This window comes from Myotis davidii, unplaced genomic scaffold (genome assembly GCF_000327345.1).
Source record: "Myotis davidii unplaced genomic scaffold, ASM32734v1 scaffold197, whole genome shotgun sequence".
In the NCBI taxonomy this organism is placed as follows: domain Eukaryota; kingdom Metazoa; phylum Chordata; class Mammalia; order Chiroptera; family Vespertilionidae; genus Myotis; species Myotis davidii.
Genome location: NW_006291549.1, coordinates 4,626,176 through 4,640,477, shown reverse-complemented (window position 1 = coordinate 4,640,477; position 14,302 = coordinate 4,626,176). Strand labels below are relative to the sequence as shown.

The following is a 14,302-nucleotide window of genomic DNA, read 5'->3' as shown; positions in this document are numbered from 1 at the left end:
ATATTTTTTTTTTTTTTTAAAAAGAACCACAGAGATTTTAGTCTAATTAGCTAAACTCCTCTCCTCTATTAAGCAGATAGGGAAGCACTGATCTCAACCAAATCGGGGACTGGACTGGGTTAGGCATAACTACAGCTCTGGTGGATCCCAGTCCATGTCTGGCTGAGCCCTGTTCCAAGGGCAGGACTCCCCATGACTTCCCACTGACAGCCTAAAGGGACTCCTCAGTATGGAATAACCGTGAGAGAGCCAGGTCTGTCCTCACAGGTTTCCGGCTCACCTCTAACTCTCCCATCCCTTCAAGCTCCAAATTTGGGCAAATGTCATTCGGAAGGGAGAAACGGGCTGTGTGTTTGAGATTCCTCAAGTCTCCCATTCTGTCACTCAGGCTCCACACAAATGTCAAGGTCTCTGCTCCTGCACCTGCACCAGCCTCTTGTTCAGGTCAAGCCTGAAGTCCCGCCCCAGCCCAGGCCAGGCCAGGAAATGCACTCAGGTGAAGAGCGCTGGCCCTCTTCAGGGCCAATTCCCTGCTTTGTTTCAGACCCACTCTCCTAGCTGGTCTTTGTCTCCTGAGCACAAGATGGAAGGAGATTTCACTTGGCCTTCCCGAAGCATCAGCCTACTTTTTTAACTTTCAGTGCAAACTCAAAATGCGGCAAATATCTTCTGAGGAAAACCTCCCATTTGTCTCCTATATTAGTCAGAGTCTTCAGCGAAAGAGAACAAATGAGAAATATATACCCGAGAGCTGGAGAACCAGGGAAGCCAGAGGAATAATGTAGTCCAAGTCCCAAAGCCTGGGAACCAGGGGTGCCAATGTCCAGGGGCAGGAGATGGATGCACCCGTTCAAGCAACGAGCAGATTCACTCTCCCGTTGTTTCCTGTTCCATTGGGGCCCGGACTCCCTGGTGATCTTCTTTACTCCGTTTACTGACTCAGAGCTAACCTCTTCTGAGCACACTCACAGACACACCCAAAATGTTTCAGCAGCTACCCGGCATCTCTTAGCCCCATCAAGGCACATAAAATTAATCAGCACAGCGCCCTCATCCAGGGGAACCACTAATAGCTCCACTGTGTCTCTAGCCTCCAACAGGCCTCTTCCTGGCCAACCCCCAATCCTAGCTCACAACCGGAGTCTGACTACCCTCCTTGGGTACCAGGACAACCCTAAAATGTTCTCCTAGTCTGGATTTTTTTTGTTTCTACAGTTCTCTGGTGCCTGTAAAATGTGACTTATTCTTGCCATTTATCCAGCTGGGCCTACATGTCAGCAGCAGCAGCAATGCCCTCCCATGCCCTACTCCGGCCTGCCTGGAAATGGGAGTTAAAACAATGCATTAAAAACTTGTACCTGGATACTATGTACTGTGCTCACCTGCAAGGCCAGGTTTCAAACCTGGTTGCTTGTTTGTTTCATACATTTTCAATATAAAATTGGGGATTCCTGCTACAGTCTTTCCTTGGTCTGAGCGGGCACCTCCTTTTAATGCCAAGTGATATACGCCACGGGGCATATTCACCATTTCTTGCTTCACAAGTGATGTAAAAAATTCCTCCAACGCTGAAAGAGATAAAAGGAAATTAAAAGTAGAGTATTACAGTATGCTAGAAGAGAAACACTCATTCTTTTAAAAAAATATTGTTGAGAATATTACAGATGCTGCCCATTTTTCCCCTTGCCCCCCAACCCCCGACCTGGCTCCCACCCCATCCCAGGCCTTCACCACCCTATGGTCTGTGCCCATGGGCAATGCATAAATTCTTTGTTTAATCTCTTCCTGCCCCTACCTTTCCTCTGAGATTCACCAGTCTGTTCCATGTTTCTGGTTCTATTTTATTCGTCAGTTTATTGTGTTCGTTAGATTCCACAGATAAGTGAAATCATGTCTTAACTCACACACACCACCGCCAGCACAGCAGCAGTAACTTAGCCTATTTCAAGCCAAACTTCACAAAGTAAAAAGAGGACTCTTGATTCCCATCCTTTTTTATTCTTCCCCAAGTCAGACCAGGGCACCCAGTTGCTAAAGCTTAAAAACTTAGTCATTCTTGACTTTTCTCTTTCCCACACACCAGCAAGTCCTTCTACATCAAACTTCTAAAATAGATCCCAAATCCACCCATTGCTCTCCATTTTCACTGCTACTTGCCCAGTCATTATCTTCTCTCTTCCTCATCTGGACTAATTTAAAAACGGATTTCTTGGTTTCTACCCCTACAAACCATCATCTATCCAAGCCAGAATTTGTGTCACTCCCTCCCTAACATTTTCCAAATGGTTTTTCACTGCGCTTAGAATAACATCAAAACTGCTGATATTATCAGAAGTTTAATCATCTGTAGCAATATCAGTACAATTATTAAAAAGCAAAATATTGGTTCACTATTTCTTTGCTTGTGGTCCTAATTAAGCCCAAGATCTTTACTGCTTGACAAGTTTACTTATTATAAGGTACCACAGAAATGTGGGATCAAAAGACAATAGATACCCAAACAAAATACTTGATAAGACTGCAGGTTTGTATTCAAGTGTTATTTTCCTAAGAACCACTAGAGGTTGCCCAATGCAGAAACACACACATTTAAACTAAACAGATCATATGGAAAACAAAAAAGGAGACTACTGCAGGTGCCTCTTATTATAGGGACAGGAAGCAAGGATCCACCCAGTAAAACTGGAATCTCACTCTGAATAGATCTAAAAGTCTTCCTTAAAAGACATGATTAAATTAAAGGGAAAGTGCTCACTGGCGCATCTATTATGTGCCTGGCTCTGTCAATGCTATGTACTTCAAGATGCAGCCAAATTTCTCCATTCAAAGCCCAGGGAACACTGTATGGGATACTTTCCATTTACCCCTCCAGACCCATCCTCCACCCTCTCACCCTGCTCTGTGCCCTGGAAGAATGACCTTTAACAACTGCATCACCAGGCTCCCTTGTTCTCTGGCAGCCAATGGGAAACACTGGCAGGAGGTCACAGGGTGGAAACACTGTGAGGTCAGGCATGCATTCCCCAGATACCCACCTACAGGACTGATACCGGTTGCCTGCGTGCCTCTTACGAAGGCCTGGCTCCCCTACTTATGACTCTGACTCTCCTAACTGCTACCTCCCCTTACGCCTTCTAACGAAGGGACATCATCCCACTCTGGGATGATTCACCATTGCTTGTGATTTTCCTTTAACCTTGATAACATAACTGTAAATAGTCTCTATTAAACTCTCGGTTATTCCATCTGAATGTGACTTTCCTGTCAAGACCCTAATCAATACATCATCTAAATGACAGGGACGAGTAACATCCAATTGCAGGCCATATACCCCAATACCTGCATGCACATGCACGTGCATGACCGCTTCAAGCTAGAGGAGTGTGAGCACAGCTGTTCAGAATGAAGCCAGGATCATTGTGTGTGAGGACACTAGTGCTATGATGAGAGGAGTTATTTCATGCTTTCCCTGAAGGGTCCTTTTCTGGCAAAGCTGATACATGTCAAGAGATAAGTACACATGTGCAATAGACTAACCCGGGAATGGAAATTTGTCTACTTGGCAAGCTCTTCAGAGGACTGAGGATTCTAAAATTAACTCCAGCCCTGAGAATAGTGTAAATGAAGGCATGACTGCAATTGATATAAAAAACACCGTCCTCCCCAGCCACTGAGCTAGCAACTAGGATGTTTTCCATTGTCATTGCGTTTTGCCCTGTCTTTGACAAGGTGAGAATTTGAAAAGAGCTGAAAAGCTGTAAGTTGCAGTGTTAGATATAAAATTTTAAAACAACCCACATGTCTTTCAACAGGTGAGTGGATAAACAAACTGTAGTACATCCTACAATGAAATACTACTCAGTAATAAAAAAGAATAATTCATACAGGCAAGTATTTGGATGGATTCAAAAACAGGCTGAGTGAGAAAAAAAAAGCAGCTAATCCCAAACGTTTATATAATGTATGAAAAAACCTGGTAAAATCTGAAAGGTCTATAGTTATTAATATCATACCAATGTGAAATTCCTGGTTTTAATAATGAACTAAGGCTTTGTGTGCTGTTAGCAATTGGGAGCGGGTGGGTAAAAGTACACAGAAACTTTCTAAACTGTTTTTGTGACTCCTTGTAAGTCTAAAATTATTTCAAAAAATTTGATACCAGTAACACCCCTATTAAAATAATGCAAATTACTGAATTTACTCTGCAATTGAATTTGTGTTTACTTGAAAGTAAGAGGAGAAAAGGGCCAGGATTCACTTACTCAGGGTGATCTGGCTTTCCGCCTGCTTACTGCACCCAGAGACCGAATATGGATCATCCCCCCTGGACCCTGTAGGGCATACACTCCTTTGGCTGGTGCTCTTTCCCGGGTGTCTTGTTTGCTTTTTGAGTAATCCCAGGAAGAGTGAGGCACAGAACAGTGCAGAACCCGTGTGCGTGTGTGTGTGTGCGTGTGTGTGTGCACGCATGCTCCATTTAAGGGTAATGACATCCTAAGGCTATTTTAGGATATAAGGGGCAATTTGATAAATGCAGGCTTTTCACTTCTTTGACTCACTATTAACTACAATGTGTGTGTGTGTGCGCGCGCGCGCGTGTGTGCGCATGTTCCATGTAAGAGGGAATGACATCCTAAGGCTATTTTAGGATACAAGGGGCACTTTGATAAATGCAGGCTTTTTACTTCTTTGACTCACTATTAACTACACGAAAAGTTCCAGACTCTGAAGAGCCCTGAGGTAGGAAGTGGGGAAGAATAGAAGAGAGGACAGGAGACTGGGCTTTAAGGCTTGTTCTGGGCATCAGGAGAAAAGAAAGGGTGAGCTCTTTGTCTCAGTTGTACCATCCAGCTTTCTCGAATGAAAGGAGGTGGGGTTTGGGACAGGAGCTTTGTCTAGAAATTTGTAATATTATGTTGAAACTAAATGACTATAATTTGATCTATTTTTTAAAGGCATTCATTTCTAGTTCTTGAATATTGGTACCATCTTTGGAATAATTCTCTTTAGAATAAATTTATAATGATGACACTAGCCAGTAAATCTTGAAGATTCTAATAATCTTTTCAATTACCTTATATGACAATGAACAGTTATTTGAATCAGTGGCTTAAAGTCCCTCTGCAAACTTATCTTACAGAATAAATTTAGCATTTGAAATACATTTTAATTTCTTAGTAAAAATGGTTTTAAACTAGTTTTCCAGTTCAATTTTATTTGAGTCTAACATATTCAGTATATTTTGAATGCCATACTACCTCAAGCAGTCCTATGGAACAGATGGAGGCATTTTGCATTTCAGATAGAAAATGAGTATGTAAGATTAAAGCAAGCTATAATATGTACACATCACAAAAGAACACGATTAATCAGATAAGTAAAAATCACTGGAAAATGATAGCTTCCCTGCCATTAAGTAAATAAGTCACCTGGTAACACCAAAGGCGAGGTGAGTGGCAACAGTTTGAGATAGCAAGAGCCAGGAATCGAAAGATCCACATCCTTTTCATCACCCTCCTCATCTTCATCTTCATCCAGCTCGTCGGGAGGACTGATTTCTGGTCTTATCTGAAATGACAGAGAAGACAATACTAAAGCATCATGGAAAATATTTTCTTTGTCCTTTTTATGTCAAGATTTAAAAAACCAGCTAGATTTAGTGCTCTATAATGTCAAAAGACCATTAAAAATAATTTTTTAAAAAAAACTATTCATTTTCAGATTAACTAAATGTTAACCTATAATCATATTAGGTACAACCCCAGATCCAAGTAAAGAACTAATGATATTGTAAGAAAATCACCATAAACCAATATAAGCAATGATTTTATAGAAAAGTAATAAAAGTTTACACCTTCAGACAATAAATGCAAACACTGACACATTGAATATACTGGACTTCTATGGTTTATAATGAAATTATTTGCCTAATCTAAATATATTTTTTTAAAATTTGTGAGTCTACTCACATCTCTATGATAAAGCTTAAAATCCCCCAGTAGAATATATGATGGAGATCAGGAAGGAACAGAATGCTTTAGTTGACTTTATTTTAGGCTTGGCAATTTGTTGCTAGAGAATATAAAAACACTAAAATCTGTAATTGGTAGCTACACTTTATTGTGGGATTTGCAATTTGAAGATTACCACTATTGTAATTTCCACAAGATATAACTGTCAAACAATTAATTAAATTTTTAATACTTTCAATGATACACCATCATAATGCCCACATGGAGATAATTAAGCATTAGGGGAGGAAATCAAAATATATAAAAGTGGTTGCTATAACCATAAAGTGCCAGAACCCAGTCATTACCATTAGCCTGTCTCCTGGAGTTATTTTTAGAAACAATTAACAATTCCTGCCTACTGCTTTCTTCATAGGTCCCCAAAGCACTGTTCCATTTAGGAACTGCACTGAGCCGGGGTTCTTGCAAGGGATTAAAAAAAAAAAAAAGAGGAAATGCTTCTCTTAAGTATAATAACTTCAACTCCAATGAAGCCTTCCAATCGTAACTCGCGTCCTCTACAACAGTGAAGGAGGGAAGGCAAGCCGACTGCCCTAGCACTTGCTAAGACTGGCTTACTTCTGAGGCAATAGAGGGCCTGGCTCCCAGAGCCTGCGCCAGCCACAATTACAGCGATAACAATCCATGCTTCACAGGGCACTTGCTGACATCAGTGCATACCAGGGAAACCCGGGCGCCTTTGCAAACCTTTCGGTTCCAACAAGCGGAGTTTTCCCAGTACCTCGGGTCTACAGACATACTCGGAAGTTGCCAGGGTTAGAATCATCAGGAGTATCGCGGAGATTCTAACAAGTCTCGTTGCCTAAAAAGTTCCCCCAAAAGGAGTTGGTCTGGGTCCATTTGCCTTGGATTCTGACTTTTTACACATCCACAGTACAAATGGAAAAGCATCTGAACAACACCCTGGGGAACAGACAACACTGCTTAGAGCGGGAGCCTACACCAGAAACACCCGCTACCACACCAGACCGCCCAGGCCCTGGGAAGCCCTGCCGCCCCTCACATTCAAGGTGATAGGAGACTTGGGGAGGGGCGCCCATGAAAACTCAGAGGAACGGTGGGGACGTGGAGAAATCAGAACCCGCATGCCCTGCTGGTGCACATGTGAAGGGGGCGGCTCCTTTGGAAAACAGGTTGGCAGTTTCTCAAAATGTTAGACAGTTCACATGAGTTGATAAGCCCCAGGAATCCCACTGCTAGGTATATAACCAAGAGAAACGAAAATATACAGCCACACAAAAAACTTGCGCATGAATGAATGTTCAGGAATGTGAAGGCATTACTCATAATAGCTAAAACAAAAAAAACCCACACACAACACCCCCCCACCGCCCCCCCAAAAAAAAACACACACAAAAAACAAAAACAGGCGACTGAAATGCCCATGAACTGATGAATACATAAACAAAATGTGGCATATCTGTACCTTGGAATATTATTTGGTCATAAAAAGGTACAAAGTACCATTCATGCTACACATGAATGATCCTTGAAAATATGCCATTAAGGAAGCCAGTCACAAAAGACCACATACCATATGATTTCATTATAGCAAAGGTTCAGGACAGGCAAATTTAGAGACAGAAAGTAGAGTAATCGTTGCTTAGGGCTTGGGGAGAGGAACGGGTAATGGGAATTAACTCATAATAAAATGTTCTAAAATTAGATTTGTTGTTCTTTGAGTAGCTGGTGCAATTCTTTGAATATACTAAAACCACTGATTGTAGACTTTAAATAGGTGAATCATATGGAATGTGAATCATGTTTCAATTAATCTGTTTATAAAGAAGGAAGGCGGTGGAAGGAAAGGTGGGAGGAAGGATGAAGGAAGGAAGGCTATAAGAAAGAGAAGAGGAAGTGGGAAGAGGGAGAGAGCGGTGTTAGTGGCACAAGTGGAAGAGTAAAAAGCAGAAGCCACCATCTCCTTTAGAGGGACCTTAGCTGGTGGATAAACTATGCCAAATGATCCAATGCTTCTAATTCCAGAATCATCCTATATAATAAAAGCCTAATATGCTAAGTGTCTTAACTGTTCAACCAGTTGATATGATGCGCACTGACCACCAGGGGGCAGACACTCTGACCAGTAAGTTAGCTTGCTGCTGGGGTCTGGCCAATCAGGAGTGAGCAAGACAGGCCAGACATGCTCTGGAGCCCTCCCAAGGTCCCTCCCCGGCCCTGAATGTGCACCGGTGGGGTCCCTCAGCCTAGCCTGCAGGGAGCGGGCCGAAACCAGCTCTCTGATATCCCCTGAGGGGTCCTGGATTGCGAGAAGGTGCAGGCCAGGCCGAGGGGCCCCACAGGTGCATGAATCCATGCACCAGGCCTCTAGTCTATATAATAAAAGCCTAAGTGACCATTACAGCGGAATGACCAGAATGATTGGTCGCTATGATACGCAATGCAGGAGCTGCCCCCAGTGGTCAGTGCACTCCCACAGGGGAGTGCCACTCAGCCAGAAGCCAGGCTTATGGCTGGTGAGTGCAGGCAAGGTGGTGGGAGCCTCTCCTGCCTCTGTGGCAGCGCTAAGGAGCAGTGAGCCGAGTGGTGAGCCGAGAGGTAAGGAGCAAGGGATCCTGGACTGTGAGAGGGATGTCCTACTGCCAGCTTAGGCCCAATCCCCTTGGACTGCCAGCTTAGGGGGATCCCTAGGGGGATCGGGCCTAAGCTGGCAGGCGGACATCTCCCGAGTGGTCCCAGGCCGTGAGAGGGCGCAGGCCGGGCTGAGGGATCCCTCTGTCCCCAGTACATGAATTTTGTGCACCAGGCTTCTAGTTTACTAAAAAAGGAATACAATCATTTTTGCACACATGTTAACCTATCCAGTCTTTCTGCTCAGTCAATTACTTAAAATGAGTCACAGCACCCAGCTTTCAGTATTTCTAGAGCCATGAAAGAAAGACCTACTAGGTTGGGGGTAAAAAAAAAAATTTGATACACTGACCCATCTTAAGTTGCCCAATTTCACATTCACATAACTGAACACCTATATTAATCTATCTGCTATATAGTAAACAGCATATGTCTGCCTCTCATAACAAGGAAACTGCAGATGTACTGTGATTTCAGTGTAAATGACATCCTCTGCCTACTTATAATGCTATGATGACTCCTTCAATTTTGTTTCTTCAAATGTGAGTTGATTCTCCCGAACAAATCAGCACTATTGTTAGAACTTGGTTCCATTACATTTCTGTCCTTTTCTGCTCGTCTCTTAAAGAGGCATTTATCCCAGCTTCCCTATGCTAGCTCCGGCTCTTCACTGGGCTTGTGTGCAACGGCTCTGATCAATCTGAGTACAACTAAGGAACATCAAGCGACGTCATGTGAAAAAATCTGTTAAAATCTCATAATTTTAGCAATTATGTTACATTAGCTGCCAAAACACCCAGGAAACCTGCACATATATTTGAAACATAAACACACACGCATGTACACACACAACTATGCCCTTCCAATAAGAGCTAATCTTTACTGGAGATACTTTAATAGAGAGCCAAGTATAAAATGATAAATTATTTTTAAAATCTGCTTCAAATTGAATACTGGAAAGCTTACCCCACAAAATGCCTTCCTGTGGGTTCTGAGCCAGATAACCTTTCAACCACCTTTGTTTGTGTGTAACCTATGAAAACCCAGGAGTTTGTGCAGAAACAGAGGATTTTATTTGGGACACGTCAAGTATCTGCATAAATTCATTTAAAAAGAGAAACAGCTTCTGATGAATGCAGTGACATTCACTTAAATCAAAGACGAACAGGTTACACCACATTAATACCAACTCAGCATGCATAATGAGTCCTTTTATATTACTCGCTTCTAAAATTAACTCCAGAAATCAACAACACAATTTATCTTAAGACCTCTATAATAAAAAGTTTAATTTTTAAATAGCTAAATATTTTTTAATGAACCCAAGTCAGAGAAGAGAGTCAATCTTCTACCTAAACATTTATCTATTACTGATTGTTTTATCAGGAAAACAAGTCTCAATGGGGTTTTTTTGTTTGTTTGGTTGCCTTTTTGGGGTTAATTTTTTTTTTTTTTGGTGCTAAAGAAAGCAGAAGAGAAGGATAAATCGCTAAAAAAAACCCCAAAACAAAACAGAATAAAAAAACACACAAAGAAATATAAACTAAAAGGGAGGAAGCACTCATCTGTACTTTTTATTTTATTGATTTCAGAGAGTTAAGGAGAGGAGAGAGAGATAGAAACATCAGTGATGAGAGAGAGTCATTAATTGGTTGCCTTCTACATGCCCCCCACTGGGGTTCGAGCCAGCAACCCTGCCATATGCTCTTGACCAGAATTCAAAACCAGGACTCTTCAGCCCGCAGGCCAATGCTCTATGCACTGAGCCAAACCATCCAGGGCTCATGTGTATATTTTAGCATTAGAATCATCAAGTCCTCAATTAAGGCCCCCAGATTTTTTGACCAACTTTAGATTTGCAAGTTTCAAGTAATTAACAATATTTTTACAAACCAACAAAACACACAGTAGCCTAGCACTTAGTATATGCCCAATAAATAATTATTAAACCAATGCAAGTGTTGTGTCTATCTCCAATAATCTCACAGAACTTCCTAAAAAAAAAAACCAAAAACCAGTGACAAGAAAAATGAGTTACTGAATTTGATTTCAAATCCCTAACTCACAAAGTATCTCATTCAAATCTATTACCCAATGGCATTTCCCATCTAGCCTTAGATGTGATGTCTTATTCAACCCTAAATTTTTTTCTGATGTCTGTCACTTCTCTAATACCTTTTGTTCTACCAGCCTGTTAGCTTTCAACAAGTTTCACAGTTTTAAATTAATGCATCTATCAACAAGAACTTTCTTCAGTAAATTTAAAAAAGGGCAGTGCTAATTGCAAAAGTAGCTGAATTACAATCCATAAATGTAGCCATGTTGATAAGGATCCGCTATACCTTTTTGTCACATTTCTCCTTGAAATTCATACTGTGCTCATTTAGAAGACTATTTCACAAGTTTCCACAAGCAGAAAAAGGTGGATGGCCATACTTTCACTGGAAAGTACAGGTAACTTTCAGCTTCGTAATTGAAATTGCCCTTAATACAGAGGAAGTAGTCTCTGACAACAACAACAAAAATCTTAGTTTTTGTATTATATTAGTCCCTACCTGGCAGGGACTTTTAAGATAATTGAAAACAAGCTTTTCTGGAAAATGGGCCTCACTGTCACCATCTACAAAGCAGAAGTGGGACGCTGACTTGGTTGTCTCCTAAGCCTTGGGGGACTTGGGGGACTTGTTTGGGATGTGAATACATGGGCCGCTTTCTGGATTTTCAGTCCTGGGTATTCTATCAGCCAAACTGAAAATCATTCATTAACAACAAGAAGAGGAATGCATGGTGCAGTCTGGGAAGCAATGATTCTCCGTAGGGAGGCGGGCCCTCTAGATCAGAAGATGGTCGTCAGAGGTGGAATCTTTTAAAATATATCTTATTGATTTTTTACAGAGAGGAAGGGAGAGGGATAGAGTTAGAAACATCTATGAGAGAGAAACATTGATCAGCTGCCTCCTGCATGCCCCCTACTGGGGATGTGCCGCAACCAAGGTACATGCCCTTGACTGGAATCGAACCTGGAACTCTTCAGTCCGCAGGCTGAGACTATCCACTGAGCCAAACCGATCAGGGCAAAGAGGTGGAATCTTTTAAACCATTTTTGTCTGTTCATCTTAATCCCAGGTGAAAATATTCACATTAGTGAACCACAATCATATCCCTGAAGGGGGTTAGGGCAGAAGAAAAGGTTGAAAAGCATGGCTAACAAAGGACAAGTCTTAGAGATTTCCTTTACAGCTCTTCATATGCTGATGGTGAAAACCCAAGCAGACTTAGACACCCCAACTCTACGAATATCACTACCCTTTGTGTAGGGAGGTATGAAGAGCTACATATGCTATTAGGGATCAGACAATATAGAAGAGCTAGGTTAAGGAAGTACCTAATATTTGACCGAGAATAGCACTTATTTGAGTATAAATTCTAACAACCATAATCAGAAACTGGACATAACCCTAAGGTAGAAAAAAATATAAACATATCAATATTTGAAGAGGTAGAGATGAAATAGCCAAGTGAATGTGAAAGTTGTTTAATATAAGCTATTTATTCCAGCTGAAATATTACAAGTATGAGAGCTGAAAATAAAGGTAATTATCATGCGGTGATGTAAATTAGAAATTACTTAATAACAACAACAATAATAATAATAATAATAATAATAAAAGGTATCTTCCCAGATCTACTGGTAGGAGTTTGCACACCAAATTTACATGTAGCTTTATTGCTTTTTTTTTTCTTTTCACTTTTTCGTCTCTCCTTCCCTCCCTTTTATAAGCTATGGGTATTGCTAGTAGCCATAGTGCAGTCTGAAGTCCCATCTTTTTTTTCTCACCCAGTCTCAGTCCATTCTCAGAACACACTCCATCACCTGGTTTCCAGAACTCAGACTAAGCAGTGGTCTCGTCATTATCAACCAGGACTAACAGTTAGAGCGGCAGAGGCCTCCCTAAACCTCCCTCATCTCTAGCCTAACCAGGCTCATCCCCTGGCCCCACTTCGCCTGACCTTTATAATCCTCTTAGGCTCTGGGCCGGCCTTGGGGCCCAAGCTTATAAGGAAAATACTAGGGGCTCATCCAGGGGCTGCACTGAGAAACCGGGGGACACCTCCGCCCTATGACCCTCGCTACAGCGCCCCCACACCACCCTCCCCACCCCACTCCGCGACTCGAGCCCGCCACCCACCACTGGCCTCTGAAGTCCCATCTTTTTTAATTTTATGAGTCATAAAACACTTTTTCTTAAGTCTTCCCATTTGTGATAACTGCGTGACAAGGCAGCCAAGCTGCTCGGGGACATGGGAAATCCTGCCTTAGATTTGGTTTTACAGGAGCCTGTCCTTACATGGTGGCTCCTATTCAATTCAATAGACAGAAGTTTGTCTGATTCTTACTGGCATCTAATCTCCATATAATCTCTATCTAAAAGAGAAAGAAAACCCATTTTAATGCCCGAGGAACCCAAGAAATCTCACCAAAACTTCTTGCCATTTGGCCTCAAGGACAGATTTTGTGCAATGTTGCACATAACTTCTTCTACTATAGTGTCTTCCTTACACTCTAAAGGCATTTGTGCATGTGGGTGCACTTGCATTAGTAACAGCACTAAATGTGAAATCAGACACTTACTTCCAGACAACCCAATAATTTGAAATTGTCTATATTACATAGATACTAGAAAAGGTTGTGTATTTTTAGTTTAGTCTAAACACTACGATGTCACACTATGCGTTAACCCTTAAAAGACAGTAATACTTTCCTCAGCCAGTTCTCTGGTGCTAACCTACACTTCATTTCACACTAAACGGATAAATAACAGTTTTTTTTTCACATGGCACCTCAACTTTATATCACAAAGATCTTTGGTTGCCCAAGCAATATAGATCTTAGTCTGTACAGGCCCTGCTTGGATTTGAAGTCCAAGACGGTATCCTAACTTGGCAAAGTGGTTCCTACGGTGGCACAGATCTTCTGGAGTGAGCCGTGGGCACAGGCGCAGCCATACACCCAGTCACCTGAAGGAGACTCCACCGGCACCACAGGCGTCTCCCATCTTCTTCAAAGAGATTTAAAGTCACTCTCTGTGATGTCTAACACCACTGCTGTCTAAGTTTATTACAGCTTAAACAGGGAATGAATATACATTCTTATCTTTCATAGACAACATATCTCTAATGAATATACATCCATCAGGTACGAATCTCCTAAGGGGAGGGAGATACAAATCAAGTTGTAAATCTGAGCAGGAAGGAGCAGCGAGAGAGCAGGCGGGCCTACCTGTTCGGGCAGGTGAAGAACCGTGTGCTCGCCAGCGCTGAAGCGCGACAGAGACTGATAGGCAGCCTTTGCCACAACCGAGTCCTGGGTAGGGTAAAGGTAAGACAAGGAAAGAAAAAACGTATAATAAGCAACGTATAATAAACAACTTCCCTCTCCACCCTCAAAGTTCTATGGTCAGTGCTCCAGGAACGGCATTAACTTCCCTAATCCCAATCGGAAATGGAGAGAAAAGCACTGGGTAGAGGGACCAGAAGCACTAGGAGTTGTACCCTAGTTTGGACATTAAACATAAAGTAATGCATAATCTCAGGCCCCATGACGTAGTAGGGCTTAGCGGAAGGGGGCTCAGGGGCTAGAGCAGCCGTGGGCAAACCACGGCCTGTTTGAAATGAAT

The 14,302-nt window shown here is 42.1% G+C and overlaps 1 protein-coding gene across 2 annotated transcripts in view; it reads right to left on the bottom strand.

Annotated features, from left to right (window-relative positions):
* FOCAD (focadhesin) overlaps nucleotides 1-14,302 on the bottom strand; it is a 280,601-nt gene that overhangs the window by 97,685 nt on the left and 168,614 nt on the right. For both annotated transcript variants that reach the window (XM_006764937.2, XM_015564735.1), the window contains exons 18-20: nucleotides 13,906-13,989; nucleotides 5,430-5,568; nucleotides 1,383-1,568 (exon numbers count right to left, since the gene is read on the bottom strand). In XM_006764937.2, coding sequence (XP_006765000.1) covers nucleotides 1,383-1,568; nucleotides 5,430-5,568; nucleotides 13,906-13,989 — 409 coding nt within the window. The remainder of the gene's footprint in view (nucleotides 1-1,382; nucleotides 1,569-5,429; nucleotides 5,569-13,905; nucleotides 13,990-14,302) is intronic.